General features: G+C 49.0%; 1 protein-coding gene across 6 annotated transcripts in view; it reads right to left on the bottom strand.

The window, feature by feature from the left end:
* Positions 1 to 2,381: 2,381 nt before the first annotated feature.
* Positions 2,382 to 15,306, bottom strand: part of MRAS (muscle RAS oncogene homolog) — a 58,719-nt gene continuing 45,794 nt past the window's right edge. For 4 of the 6 annotated variants that reach the window (XM_003895047.4, XM_003895048.5, XM_009201629.3 and 1 more), the window contains exons 3-6: positions 10,442 to 10,595; positions 9,327 to 9,426; positions 7,282 to 7,361; positions 2,382 to 5,730 (exon numbers count right to left, since the gene is read on the bottom strand). In XM_003895047.4, the coding sequence (XP_003895096.1) occupies positions 5,631 to 5,730; positions 7,282 to 7,361; positions 9,327 to 9,426; positions 10,442 to 10,595 (434 nt within the window). In that variant the 3' untranslated portion in view covers positions 2,382 to 5,630. Of the gene's footprint in view, positions 5,731 to 7,281; positions 7,362 to 9,322; positions 9,427 to 10,441; positions 10,596 to 12,033; positions 12,127 to 15,306 lie in introns of all 6 variants that reach the window. The other 2 variants (XM_009201632.4, XM_017955851.3) reach the window with 2 other exon arrangements.

A 15,306-nucleotide genomic window follows, 5' to 3' on the forward strand; every position in this document is an offset into this window, starting at 1 on the left:
GCTTTTGGCCTGAGTAACAGGAAGCATGGAGTTGCCATGAGCTGAGCTGGGGAAGGCTACATGTGATGCAGGTATGGGAGGGTGAAAATGAGGAATTCCGTTTTGGACTTGTTAACTTTGAGACTGGGTACCTGACACATCCAAGTGAGATATCAATTTGGCAGCTGGATATATGAGTGGGACTTGTGAGAGTTTCAAGTTGGAGAGGTACAACTGGAGGCCCACAGCAGATAAAGGCATCTGAGCCTCAAGACTGGATGAGGTCATCAAGAAAGTGAGTGTAGGTAGAGAAGAGGACCAAGGGCTAAGCTCTGGGGTGTTCCAAAGTTAACAGATTAGGTGGAAGATAAGGACTAAGAAGGAAGTGACCAGTGAAGGAGAAAAACTAAAAGATGGCAGCATCCTAGAAGCCAATGGAAGTCTCACGAGGAAGAGCGGGTGTTCAACTGTGTTACTGCTGCAGGGAGCTCAAGTATGAAAAGGCTGAGAACCAGTCTTTGAATTTAGCCAAATGGAGGCCATTGGTGACTTTGAGAATGGTAGTGGTGATGTAGTGGCAGGTGAAAGCTTACCTGGAGCAGTTTAAAGAGAAAGAAATGAGAGGAATGCATGACAGTGAGCATAGATTGCTTTTAAGATGGTTTCTTGCTGGGCTGGGTGCGATGGCTCATGCCTGTAATTCCAGCACTTTGGGAGGCAGAGGTGGGTGGATCATTTGAAGTCAGGCGTGTAGTCCCAGCTACTTGGGAGGCTGAGGCAGGAGAATCGCTTGAACCTGGGAGATGGAGGTTGCAGTGAGCTGAGATCATCACACTGCACTCCAGACTGGGCAACAGAGCAAGACTCTGTCTCAAAAAAAAAAAAAAAATAAGAGATGGTTTCTTACGAAAGAGAGGAGAGAATCAAGTGGTATCTGGCTGAAGAAGTGGGTCAAAAGAAGGTTTTGTTTTTCTTTAAGATGAGAAAGATCCAGTAGAGGGGAAAATTGGAGTTACAGAGGAGGGGTGAGGGGCCAGGATAATGACTGGTATGTGCTAGTGCTCGAGGAAGGGGCTTGGCTTCAGCCAGGAGCATGGAGGGTTCATCACTAACAACTAAGAAGGCAGAGCAGGTGGGTGCAGATGCTGCAGAGGGGGCAGAGGGGGTGAAAGAAGTCTGTGGAAATTCTGTTCAGCTGTTTTCAACCTTCTCAGTGACGGAAGAAGTATCAACTGAGAGTGAGGGAGATTTGACACACACAGAGAAGGCAATGTGAAGATGGAGAAGTAAAAGATATGGAGATGCTGGCCTCCAAAACTGGAGTGATGGAGCCACATGCCAAGGAATTTTAGCAGCTACCGGAAACTGGGAGAGGTAAGGAGCGAAGGCCCTCCTGGCACCTTCATTTCAGGGCAGTGATACTGAGTTTTGATTTCTGGTCTCCAGAACTGTGAGAGAATACATTTCTCTTTTAAGCCACTAAGTTTGTGGTAATTTGTTACAATAGCCACATGAAACTAATATAGAACTAGAGGAGAAAGAACTGACTTACCAATTCTTAAGACCCACTGCCTTGTTCACTACCATATACCCAGCACCCAGCCCAACGCCTAGTATACAGTAGTGCCCAATAAATAATTGTGGAAAGAACGAATGGGCAGGAAGACAGGCCTGAGTGGTCCACTACATCGCCTCTCCCCTCAGTCTGCAGTCTAGCCTTCTCTGCCTCCAGCCCAGAGGGCATGAGAAGCATCCTCCAGCACCCAGGTTTACATGTTTCAGCTAGAGTTGCCCATAAGAGCTACCAAGAGAGGGTTTTGGCTTGTATTCCCTGGAAAACGGAGCCTGAGAGGTTCAAGTTGGTCAAGTACCCGCCGTATTTAATCAACAAAGAAGTGAAATCACATTGTGCCAAAGACTGTAACCCCAAGGATGGGGGAAGAGGGCAGTTTCCATGAAAAGGAATGTCAGGCAGATAATCCAATAGGTGTCCTGGACAAAGAGCACCGTTTCTGGGCTCCTCACCACAGTCTTACGTTAGCTTTAGTCCTCCAGCTACTTCGAGGTGCACATTATTGTCCCATTCACAGGCAGGGCAGCTCAAGACTAAGGCAGGTCATTTGCCCAAAGGCACACAAAGGTCGGGAGCAGGGCTAAAATCCAGATCTGCCCAGCATCAAGAGGCAGTGCCTCTAAATGCTGTGCTAGCCTGCCCTCATCCTTCGGCTCTGCGCAGGAAGGAGACACCCCATGGCCACCAGTGGGCTCCTCCTTACTTTAGATCTGGTTAGGACCAAGGTCATGCTCTGTAAGAGGTGGATGTTCCGGGCAAAATACCAACAACTCACAATGTTCTCAGCAAAACTTCAGGAATATTGGAATAAAAGGAAATAAGACAGGTACATGTTTCTCTTCTTTATTAATCAGTCGAGATATACAAAGACTTAATAGAAAGTTACATAAAAGGCTCAAACATCATTGAGATCTTCAGGCATCACTCTCGTTTCACGACAACGGCCACCTGTTAAGACTATGAAACAGAAGCTGGGCACTCCTGGGCGCACGATAATTCAAGTATCTTTCATTCCAAGTAAACTCGACATGGAATTTCAAACACGATGGGCTACCAATGCAGCGAACCTGTCTGTGGCTCCGGATTTGCTGTAATGTCTGAGGGGCCTTTGGGTTAGAGTTACCACGTTAGTGGGTCATGTCTCCTGGCAAAGCGAGACAGGCCCCAGGAGGCCCAGCCAGGCATTCTCCACAGCAAATGTCATGAGAAGGAGGTGGGAAAAGTCCTAAGAGAAACCATCCAGGTGTCCCGTGTGTGGCAAAGTGCACGGGTAGTAAGTGGCCATAGCCCGAGTGGAGAGGATGGCTAGGATTATCTCTGGAAGAAAAAGCAGCCCTCTAAAGAGGGTGTCAAATAGTGGAGGAAATCTGAGAGCACACAATGGCAAAGGCATGGGGTGAGGACATTTCAGGAAGGCTGTGCTCCAGGAGATGTGAGGCTAGCACTATTCTCTGGAAGACCAATGGGAACATGAGGATGTTAAACAGCCACAAGTCCCAGTTGGCTCCTCGGTCATGGTGTGGCGTGGCCAACCAGGTTTCCCAGTCTGACCCTGGTACATGATGATGGAGAAGATGATGGAGGGATGGCACGGGGCACACTCTACACTTTACTCTGGCCTATCTGGAAGCTACCTCAGTCATGAGGGCCCACTTCTACAAATGGGGCATTATTTACTCATTTCACTTATGGGGAAATGAGTTCATGGGAGATGAAAGCTTACCAGAGGCTCAACAGCAGAGGCTACAGAAGACCAACCCTTAACTAGTCTCTCTCAGGCACTATGGAGTTCAACTGTGAGCCAAGAGCAGGATGGATGAACAGATGCACTGTCCCTTCTGTCCCAACCATGTGGTTGAAATGCCTGTCTTCTCACCTTTATGGCCAAAGTCTCTCTTCTATGTCAGCTGATCTGCTTCCAGTGAGACTACCCCACTCAGTGCCGTCGAGGAGTAGGAGCTCCATGGTGGGTATGGGTTACGCTCATAGTAGTTGGTGCCCAGCAGGAGTTTTCTGGCCGTGGACACCGCCCTGTGTGCAGGGCTGCTTCTCCTACTCCGCCATGCTCTCGGTTCTGAGCATCTCCATCCTCACTTCTTCCTGCCTGCCTTTCCTCCGCCTCACCTCCAGTTTGCAGCTGCCATCAAACTACACACGTACCTGCTGCAGATGCCACTTAGGGAAGCATAAGGATTGGGAAGAGCTTTGTCCTTTTAGTGTTTAAAATACCTCTTAACATTATAGGATCTAAGGAAACTCTGAAGTGCCTCATCTGGAATGTTCTCTCTTATCCTTCCTTTTAGGAACAGAAAAAGGGGCAATTTAGTCAAATAAGAAGTTTGATTTCCAACAAACAAAAGTCTCAACTATCTCCTTTTGTAGCAGGATCACTCTCCAGCTGGGCCCTTCAGTGCTGGTGATCTTGCCGAGGTAGGCACACGGCGCATTTTCAGGACCCAGGTGTCCTGGCATCCGGTTGGGTGCTCACTTTCCTCAGGCTTCTTTCTCCAGAGTGGCCAGGCCACCTGCTGAGGATATTCTAGTTTGCATAGTGACCTGATTTGTAACATCTAGAAAATAAGGTCACCAGCTGTGCTGCCTTATATTCTGACCTTTTCTTTGGTGCACCGTTGTTCCTGTTGTCACTCCACTCCCACCCCAGCTGGAAAAACTCCAGTCTTTGGCTCACACCAGCAGCACCTGAGCGGGGTGGCGCGGGTTGAGCATCATCAGGGAGCTGGGGAGTCTGCCCCCTTGTGGAAGGTGTATGAGAGCCACACATCAGCCCAGCCTTCCTTACTTGTCAGATCATATTATAGTCAAGATTCAATAGGTCAACAAAAATTGCCAAAAAGGCAACCAGCACTACTTTTACAAATACTGGAAGGGGTCTGCTCATTGACTGGGCTTACAGAAGTGGTAGTCGGTTAACTCCAAGGGAAGATGGCTTGAGGTCTTGGTGCTGTTTTAGTGATAAGAGTATTGAATCGTTTTTGGTTAAGATCCAGCACGAACTGGAGTTTTCTGCATGGTGTCCACATTAGGTTACTTTGACGTGTCAGTGTGTTCATATCAGAGAGGCACCAAGCAGCACAGCCAACGTGAAAAAGCAGCAAGAGACAGATCTGAGAAACCCAGAGCCTCCTCAGACCCCTGGGGAGGGCAGAGAACTTAACCCATACTGTCTGAAAAACAAATGAACACGTTTGCAAAGCCAATCAGCTTACTTTAGTTTATACATTTCCAGGATAATGAAAACCCCTTTTAGAATTGACATGCTCATGACAGCCACTCCCTTCAGCAAAATACAATCTGTTTTCTAATATTTGCATCCCCAACCATAGGAGAACCCTCTGGGTAAATACCTCTCTCTTCTCTCATTTCCAGGCCATGAGTAGGGTCTCTTTCCCTCCCAGGTTTGACCCACGGCCTGAGGCCTCCAGCTACAGTTCCCATTCACTTCTGTCCTCTCAGTCACTCTACTTTCAGACTGAGTTGAGTTTTGGCACTGATGGGAAAACTCAGTTAAAAAACAACAATATTCCAGATATGTTACCAGAGAGGTCTGCTGAACACTTGAAACTTCACGAGGCAGTGAGCCCAGACCCCTTTAATAAAATAACAATCACTAAAATAATTTAAAAATCTATAAAAGACATCCAAGCTCAGACACTGTGGATGGGGGGTAAGGGGAAGAAGCTTGTTCATGGCTTGTTTTGTACTTTGTATGTGGATAAACACTTCCACATCAAACCAACACTATGTAGTTACAAGAAACAGCACACCCACCGAGAGAGGGGCAGGAACCGGGTTGAATCAACACATGGGGAGGCCAGGGGCACTGGGATGCTGCTTCTGCTTACAGGCGGCTTCCTTGCCTCTTGTGAGAGGTGGGAAAGCCCGTGCCCTCTGGGCAAAGCCAGACCCTGTCTGCTCCCTGCCCACTCACCCTTCTCCCTTCCTGTACCAGGTCCTTGGGCCAAGGGTTGTGGTTAGAAATGGTTTCAGTGCAGTTAGGTGGGGAGGGGCCCCGAGGGATGGCCAGGCCACAGTCACTGTGCCCAGGGCCTCAGGCCTGTCACAAGATCACACATTGCAGTTTGTGGGTGCCTGTGGCGCGGTCTCCCCGCCATTTGGTTTTCTTCTTCTTCTTCTGGCTTTTTTCCGGAATCTGTTGCCTTTTGAAACAATGAAGGACAGAAAGACAAAGTCAGAATGGGCTTTGCTTCTCCTCTGCCCCTCTCCTCCCTAGCCCCAGATCTGAGGCAGAGGAGGCCTCTTGTGGCAGGGTTAGTGGGTAAAGGAATGGGGATGCCATGCCTCACTCAGTGATTGTCCTGGCCACTGGAGTAGGGCCTGGCAGGATAGCTTCTCTTGAGGCAATGAAACAGGGAGACAGGGGAGGGGATAACCTAAATCGCCCTACTGATGGGAATGACTGACATTATGTTGTGGCTACATTTACATAAATCGTAAGCTACATCGCGATTTGTCTCATAGAGTGCTGGTTTCTATTTCTGTGTTTCATAGTTTAAATAAAATGATGGGTCAACTAAGCATAAAAGCCATTTCATGTTTTCTGTTAACTTTTCCTATGTCTAAAACCTGACCTTGGCACTACTGGTTCACAACCAAGACATCACCATAGGCTACCTGATGGCAGCACGTCCTAATTGGAGGCAAAATGCCTAAGATAAAATAGTTTCTTTCCTTTTGTAAAGATGGCATTTCACTATGTTGCCCAGGCTGGTCTTGAACTCCTAGCCTCAAGCAATCCTCTTTCCTCCACCTCCACCTTTGCCTCTGAGTGCTGGGATTACAGAAATGAGCCACCACACCTGCATGAGAAAATCATTTTGAGAGTGCAAAACTGCCAGCAAGAACATAAAGTGAAGACTGTAATATTTCCTCATTATGCTGGGGAATAATGAGAAGATGAGCTTTTTAAGCATGTTGAGGGATGTGTGTATAGCGGGGGTTAGAGCCCCGGGGCTGATCTCACAGCTCACCAGCAGCCCTTGAAGGCGCCAGCATACAGGCCACAAACTCAATGCACAGTGTCTGAGACCCACTGGTTAGGCTGCTGTGCATGTTGAAGAGTTGGGAAATGCGATAGATTGGTGACCGGAGATGCAGCCAGGAGGCTGTTTTAGTCATGAGTGCATGAGGTGATTAAGATCTGGACCCTGACCATGCAAAGGAATGTACAAGAAACTTTCATTAGGATTGCTGACAATACTTGGAGATTGACAGCTGGTGGGGTCAGGAAAGGAGATACGTGTGCAATGCCTCTGAAATTTGAACCTTGGAATCAGAATATTGGTTGTTCAGGGGAAATATCAAAGGGTGCTCTGATATCAGGACATGGAAGAGGAGAGAGACCTAGTTTGTACGGTGTTGAAAGCTTTGGCGTGAGGAGAACACTGAAGCCAGGCTGGAGGGAGCTGCCTTCCAGGGAGCCTGAGCCGCTGCCTCAGACAGGAAGGCATTTCCACTTAGCATGTGCGGCAGACTTCACCCACAAACCCGTTAGCAGCTGTGGGGAGGGCAGAGGTGGGTGGAAAGAGCAAAAGAAAGAAACGGAAGGAGGGACAAGAAATCCAAACATAGGCCCAGAATTCTACAGTCTCATGGCCTCAGAAGAGGAGCTGCTTCCTCAAGCTCCCAGCTGCCTCCAGGAGCCAACCCATGCTGTGGAGGCCGGCTTCTAGGGAGGGGGCAGTGCTCACCTAATTACTCTCACGAGGTCATGGAAGGCTTTGTCGACATTGAGAGGTGGGTCCTTGGCACTGGTTTCTATGTACGGAATCTGGAAGGCAAAGCTCAACTTGGTCACAGTGGCACAGAGATCCTCAAAGCCCTGTTCCACCCTTAAAAATGCTCAGAGGTTCTGAGGAACCCAGGTGCTTTCAAAACACGCCACAGAAGCCCCAGCCCCCAACAGCCTCAGGCATCACTTGGGGCTTCTCACTCTTTCAGGTTGGAAAGTGTTACTAATGGTTTTTCCAATTCCCTCTTGTTCTCTAGGCACAGAGATACTTAATAGCTCCCTAAAAATAGAATAAAGTGATCTTTTTACATACTTGAAGATGAAAAACTGTTTCATTTATTAAACTAAAATACATTCTGATTCTACCCATTTTTCTTTCTGAGGTCTGTTTCTCCACCTTGGGATGACTTCTGCCCCTCTTTCTGGGGCCCTCCAGAGTGGACACTGGTAGAAAAGGCTGAGGAAAGACTGGGCCACGACCAGGACTCTGGGCCCGGGTGACCCTGGCCCATCTGTGCTGGCCTCCACCCCGGCCCAGCTCTTGTTTGGTCTGTATCTACGAGCCTGGGAGCTCAGCCATGTTTACACAAGGTTTTTGTCTGCACGTTCAATGCTGAGAAATCATCACCCGGCCGAAAGGGTGCAGACAGCGGGAGATGTGACCGTGGTGGCCCCACAGAGCAGGTTTCCAGGGCCAGATCTGCACCAAGCCTCGGGCTGGCAGAGGGAGGAGAACAAAGACTCTATGAGGTCAGGACACACTCACTCCTGAGCGCTCACCTTCTCCTACAGCAGGGACCCCGCCAAGGCAGGAAGTGTTCGTTCCCCAAAGGCGGGGAGCAGGGTGGGGAACACACAGGCCTCGCTTGATGAGACAGATGGAAGTAAACTGAGTGTGATTAGACTGAATAACTTGGTGATTTTTCATAAGTTTTTTCTGATTACAAAATTAATGCCTTTCATTATAATATGCTGGAAAAAGAAAAGCACAGTGGGGAAAAGAAAAATAACACTTCAAATGCATGGAGGAGGGCGACAGGGTAAGCTGTTGTTCTAGAGGAGTAGATTGTAAATCACTGCCCAGAACACAAACCAGTCAGTATCTTCCCATCCATCATCATCACGTGAGGTCGGATGTGCACACTTCTGCTGTAGCCAACAGACACACAAAGGGCAGAGCACAAAAGGCAGAGCTTAAGCCTTTGAAATATTCATTGGACAAATATTTGAGCCTCTGATAACACTAAATGGAAACTGCTCTTCATTGTGGGCTGTTTGGCTTTCCAGGTCTCACTATCCCTGACCTCATTTAGTCCTCACATTAACCCTCTGAGGTAAGCAAGTATCTCCATTCTGCAGCTCAGGAGACTGAGCTCAGAGTGACGCACTTGCTCAAGGTCAACAGCAGGTGGCAGAGAATCAGGGTTTGAACCGGGCACTTTGCACTTTCTCCTGGCCCTGGTAAGAGGTGCTGAGGTCTGCTTTGGAGCCTCTTCCGGCTGGACACCAAATCCGGCCAAGGCAAGTGCCCCTGATAAGTGGCCAGTACAGTCCTACGGGGACCTTGTGAGTCAGGACAACGTGCTTCCCTGCACACACCCAGGGGAGGCAGGAAGGCACTGCAGCTCGAGCTGGGACCTACCTGGAGCCCCTTCACATCCTGTACTCCTGCCGGCTCAGTAATGGCCCGGGCTCCAGGGCCTCAGACCACTGCCACCTGTGGTCCCGCCCCATCGCTCAGAAGTCCCTGAGTTGTATGATCCCCCCCAGGTCCCAGACACCTTCTACTTTCTTTCTAGGGGACCTGCCTCTAGCACTGAAGAAACACTGATGTGCATTACCTGGATTCCTGGAATTGCAGGATTTCAGCAGCAACAAGACTTAAACTAAGGGGAGCCCTTCAATAAACAATAGTTTCATTTCCAAAGACCAGGACTGCAGGGGTGACCAGGCAACAGCTTTTACACATCTCCTGACCCCCTCTACACACACGCACACACCTACATTGTGTTTGGTCGCCATTTCTTTTCCTTGCTCCCTGGTGATTTTCCTTAAGTGCATCAAATCGACCTTGTTGGCCACGAGGATCATCGGGAATGACTCCCTGGGAAACAAAGGAATAGCAGCTCTGTGAGGTTTCCACCACCCCTCACACCTAGTTAAGGTGGCGCAGCTACATCTCAGGCATAGCACAGTCAGCCTACAGCACCTCCCCAGTCAGCCTGGGCTGCAGTCCCTTCCCTCCTCCTTTCCAGAGAGAGGTTAGGGTTAGGGGAAAGGGCCTGGGGGCTGCTGGCTGTCTTGGCTTGAAACCTCAGGTCCACTGCGAGGCCAATGGTGAGGCCTCGAGGGGCTGCTGGTCAGGGGCTGGCTCCCCAGACCTGGTTCCCATCTCTTGGGTCATTCAGATGTACCAACCACACAACCAGCTGCACAATTAGGATGGCTCCCAGCAGAGGGCATCAAGGGGCATGGTCACCGTGAAGATTCTTATTGACATGGGCCAAATTTTGTCCAAAACTGAATGAAATGACAATCTTACTGCATCTTTGGCAGCATTGGGTATTTCCATTTTTAAAAATTATAATTTGACAGGTGAAAAATGGTACTTTACTATCTTCCTTATATTTATTTGATTAGCAAGAAAGTTGAATATTTTCCCACATCTGAGCCATTTTTGTTTTTTCTTTTGCAAGTCATGTATTCAGAGTAAAACCCACATTCACCTGTGGGAGCTTTATGTGTATGTACGTGTGGCCCTTTACCTGGTAAACTGATTAACACTTTCTCTTTGGAATACATGTTAGCTAGATTTTTTTCTGTCTTTAATGGAATTCACTCAAATATTGTTCTTTTCCTATTAGTTTGTGCATTTATTTTCATTACATAGCCTCTTTGAGACTTAACAAGACCAAATGAGTATAAGCCAAATTTCAAATTATTTAATTACTCCACATAAGGCTTAAAAAAATCCAAGCCTTTAATTAGGGACGAGAGAGAGAGAGAGAGAAAGAGAGAGAGAGAGAGAGAGATTGAGAGAGAGAAGCGCGAAAGCAAGCGCGCCCTAGGAGGCAGGCGCAGGCTTCTTCCCGGTACTCTCACCTGTGTTTGATGCTCACCTGTCTTTGACGCGCAGGATGAGCTGGTGGAAACGGTCCACGTGCTCGAAGCTGGCCTTGTCGGTGACGGAGTAGACGATGAGGAAGCCATCCCCCGTGCGCATGTACTGCTCCCGCATGGCGCTGAATTCCTCCTGCCCGGCTGTGTCCAGAACTGGGGTGGAATGAGGCCACTCAGGGGCTGTCCTCACCCACCCTGCAGCCCCCACAGCCTGCAGACTCCCACACTGCTGCTGCTGTCCCTACCGTGGCTCAGTCCAAGCTGTCCCACGAGAGGCTGCACAAGCTCTTTCCCTGGGGCTGCTCGAAGGGTCCCAGCTGAAGCCCCCCCCCACCTTAAAGCCTGCTTCAGGGTGAGGCTCTGACTTATTGTGGACCCATCAACCCTTCTCCTCCAATTTCACCCCATGTGCTTACTGGGCCTAAGTTCTCTGATCTACAGACGCGCCTCATGAAGTCAATGATGAACTGTGCTACATAATCCCTCTGGCCAGACCTGGGCTTGGATCCCTGCTGCAAGGCCTATAAACTGTGACTCTTTGGGAGGTTGCCTGACTCTCTGAGCCTCCCCTTTCCTCCTATATAGATGAAAACAGTGCCTCCACCTTGTACGCCCTAGGGCAGGAGAGCTTATTTATGGACATGCCTTGGGGAACGCCCTGAAGAGGCCATCTGGGCAGGAAGGGCATCTCAACCCCCAAGGGGACAGATACCAGGGAGACCCTGGGGGAGGAGTGGCCCCTCACAGCCAGGGCATTTCCTCCCAGGCTGGGACTGGAAGCTCTTCGTCCTAACCCATCCATCCCCTCAACTACTCCTGCCCAAGTGCTTGTGCTCCTCGCCCCCACCTTCCTCCAGCCTCCTCCAGCCTCCTTCCTGCAGAGGGCAAGTCTCATCCCTCTGTTCACAGCCACAGCTCAGTAGGCAGGTGGGGTTCCTTTTAGCAGTGCAGGCCTGACCCCTTCCTGCCCTCCGGGAGAATGAAGTCTGAACCTGCAGCATCCTCCAAGCACCTGCTCATGGCTTAACCTCCCCTGCATCTTCCCAGTTCCCCTACTGTCTGACCAGATCCACTTTCCCCCTCTCCCGGGAGGCAGGGGAGCGGCTGGTTACAGATTTTGGAGCCAGCCCACTGGGCAGTCTGGCTCCTCATGCCTGGGTGTGACCCCAGGCAAGCTACCCTCTCTGTGCCACCATTTCCTAAAATAGGGATGGTCAAGGTAGTTTTCAGTTAATAGATGTAATGCCCTCTGTGCAGTGCCTGGCACAAAAGCCCTATGGGAGGGTCTGCTATGAGCTTGCCATCCTCACCGGGGTCTTCCCTCCCGCTCTGGCTACCCTTGCAGCCCAGGATGCTTTCCTCCAACTCCCCCTTCCCTCCCCTTCTCCACTGGCTTTGGTGAATGGACTCTGACTTGGCTGTTGCTGGAGCCCCAGGACTGACGCCAGCCCCATGCCAACGCCTCTGGGAACACTTCTGGCCGCCCGTGTAGTTGTCCCCAGCAGGACTGTTAGCTCCCAGGGGTAATGGCAGGTCTGTGCCAGTCACCTGTCTACTCAAGGCCTGGCCAAAAAGTAGCCCCGAATAGTACCTGAATGAAAAATAAATGTGAAGTCTGTCCATTCTTGTTCATTCATTTAAGGAATGTCTGAGTGCCTGCTGGGTGGCAGAAGTGTTCTAGGCCCTATGGACAGAAGGCAAATGAGACCAAATCCTTGCTTTTATGGGACTCACCATGTAGTAGTGAGACAGATCAACAAATGAATGGCTGTTATTTGAGTGGAGATAGATACACAGTGTGAAGAATGATATAGTTGGCTGAGGGTCACTGGCAGAAGTTGGTGTCATTTTGGATAGGGAAGGAGGACCACTATCAGGAGGTGACATTTGAACAGTGACTAAATGAGGGGCCGGAGGGAGCCACATGGCCTAGTGGAAGAGCACCCCAGGCAGAGGAAACACAACAAATTCAAAGGCTCAAAGGTGGAGGCGTGCAAGGGCAAGAAGGGGAGTGAAGGGCGTGTGAAGGATGGAGAGGAGGTGGGGGCAGACGGTGGGGCCTGCCACACTGTGTAAGGTTCGCTTGGTTCTAAGCAAGACAGGGGCCACTGGAGAGTTTGCGTGAAAGAATGGCATACTCTGGCCAGGTGTGGTTGGCTCACTGCAACCTCTCCGCCTCCCGGGTTCAAGCGACTCTCCTGCCCCAGCCTCCCGAGTAGCTGGGATTACAGGCGCCCACCACCATGTCCAGCTAATTTTTTGTATTTTTAGTAGAGATGGGGTTTCCCCATGTTGACCAGGCTGGTCTTCAACTCCTGACCTCAGGTGATCCACCCGATGCACCTGATCCACTGAAGATGCAGGATTAGCCTCTAATTCCAGCGCTTTGGGAGGCCGAGGCAGGTGGATTACCTGAGGTCAGGAGTTCAAGACCAGCCTGGCCAAATGGAGAAACTCTGTCTCTACTAAAAATACGAAAATTAGCCAGGCATGGTGGCAAGCGCCCATAATCCCAGCTACTCACGAGGCTGAGGCAGGAGAATCACTTGAACCCAGGAGGTGGAGGTTGCAGTGAGCCGAGATAGCGCCACTGCACTCCAGCCTGGGAGACAAGAGCGAAACTCTATCTCGAAAAAAATTTTTAAAAATGAAAAAGAAAGAAAAAGAACAGCATGCTCTGGAGGACATCTTGAAAAGTTCATTCTGGCTGCTGAGGAAAACAGAGCAAGAGTGGAAGCAGGGACCCAGTGAGGAGGCTAGCACAAGAATCCAGGCAACACACACTGGTAGAGCCGAGGGCGGGGAGTGGGTGCTGGGGGAAGTGACCAGACCAAGGCCACTTTCCAAGACAGAGTCAACAGGAGCAGAGCTTTCTGGAGGAAAGTGCGGGGATAGAGAGGTGAGAGAAAGAGGCACTGAGGATGATGCCTGTTTCTGGCCTGAGTGTCTGGGGGAATAGTGATGTCAGATGCTGAGGTGGGGAAGTCTGGGTGAGAAACAGGGTTTGGGGAACTCAGTTTTTGACACAGGCTTCAGAGCCTATTAGACACCATGTTTGACTTCCAAAAGGTGTCTGGGGACTTAAGTCAGACATAGAGAAGAGAAGAGGGGGCAAGAGATACAGATGTGGGAGTTGCCAGTGTATAGATGGCAAGGAAAGCCACAGGACAAGCTATCTGGGGACGCCTGGGAATCCACATCTCCTTAGGCAGGCACCTTTACACAGTACCCACGAAAGTAGCCTGTCCCCACAGCCCATCATTGCTGGACATCCCCTGGAGTCATTCGGCACTTCAGAGGAGCCAGTGATGGACACGAGGACCCAAGAGGTGCCCAGGGCATAAAAGCAGCTCATGGCTACTTCTGCTCCTTCCCTGGGCCTCAGTCTCATGTAGGAAATGAGGGGCGGGGCTCTGGGACCAGTAGATATCCTTACAGCTCTGATATCCTAGAACTACTTCATCTGGATGTGAAATGAAGAGGTCAGAAGACAGGACCTACAGCCAAGGACCAGGCAGTTTCCCCTGTATTTCCCAGGAGGGAGCAGGAAGACCACACCTTCAACTAGAGGGACTGCAGCCTTTTTTTCTTAGAAAAAAAAAAGAATTCCACTCAGAACTGCAATTAACAAAAGAGATGGAAACAGCATGCATTTGGCTGAAGTGTGGATGGAAAGGCCTGAATTGAAAAGCAGAAGATGGCTGGGCTCGGTGGCTCACACCTGTAATCCCAGCACTTTGGGAGGCCAAGGTGAGTAGATTACTTGAGGTCAGGAATTGAAGACCAGCCTGGCCAACATGGTGAAACCCCATCTCTACTAAAAATACAAAAAATTAGATGGGCGTGGAGGTGGGTGCCTGTAATCCCAGCTACTCGGGATGCTGAGGCAGGAGAGTTGCTTGAACCTGGGAGGCAGAGGTTGCAGTAAGCTAAGATCGCATCATTGCACTCCAGCCTAGGCAACAAGAGCAAAACTCTGTCTATAAATAAATAAATAAATAAATAAATGAAAAAGAAAAAGCAGAAGACATTAAGGCAAGATCGTAATTCACATATTTACAGATTTTGAAGGTATGTATTATCTAAACAAAAACTAGAGATCTAGGATATTTTAAAATATGTTCAAATTAAAAAAAAATTAATAGGGAGTTGAAAATCAAAATGGGCCCTATGGAAAGGAAAAATAGTCATCTCAGACATTGAAGGTCTTAGAAATTATATCACGCAGGCTTTCTGAAAGAATTCTTACAAAGTAAAAAATAAATCCATGAAAGAGAAAGATGAGTGATACTACAAACAGTGGTAAGAGAAGGAAACAGCAAAACATAAGAGTTAAGTTTAAGGCCAGTGCAGTAAGTTCAAGCCTATAATCCCAGAACTTTGAGAGGCTGAGGTAGGAGGATAGTCTGAGGCTGGGAGTTCGAGACCCGCCTGGGCAATATAGTGAGACCCCATCTCTACACATTTTTAAAAGAACAGGCAAGTTTAACTAAATGTTGTTGCATAATTTGAAGAGAATAGATGATAATGTGGAACTAAAATCTATGATGATCCAATGTGTAAGGGTAGGAGCCAGGAAAAAAGTAAGTACTAAAGTTCTTGCCTCATTTGTCAAGAGGCTAATGATCCTGATTACATCTAGATGCTGACAGAAAAATATGAGTATACACACACATACATATATAGCATAACCACTAGAAGAACAGAAGTAAAACCTCAAACTTCCTAAGCAACAGAGGAAAAACAGGACAAAGTAAGTGAAACCAATCCAACAAAAGGTAAAAATAAACTTAACAAAAATAAGCAAATACAATAAAAAGTAGGCATGAAATAAGATAGCTGAAATAAATCTATGATTCACCAC

The sequence above is a fragment of the Papio anubis genome, chromosome 2, assembly GCF_008728515.1.
Source record: "Papio anubis isolate 15944 chromosome 2, Panubis1.0, whole genome shotgun sequence".
NCBI classification, from domain to species: Eukaryota; Metazoa; Chordata; class Mammalia; order Primates; family Cercopithecidae; genus Papio; species Papio anubis.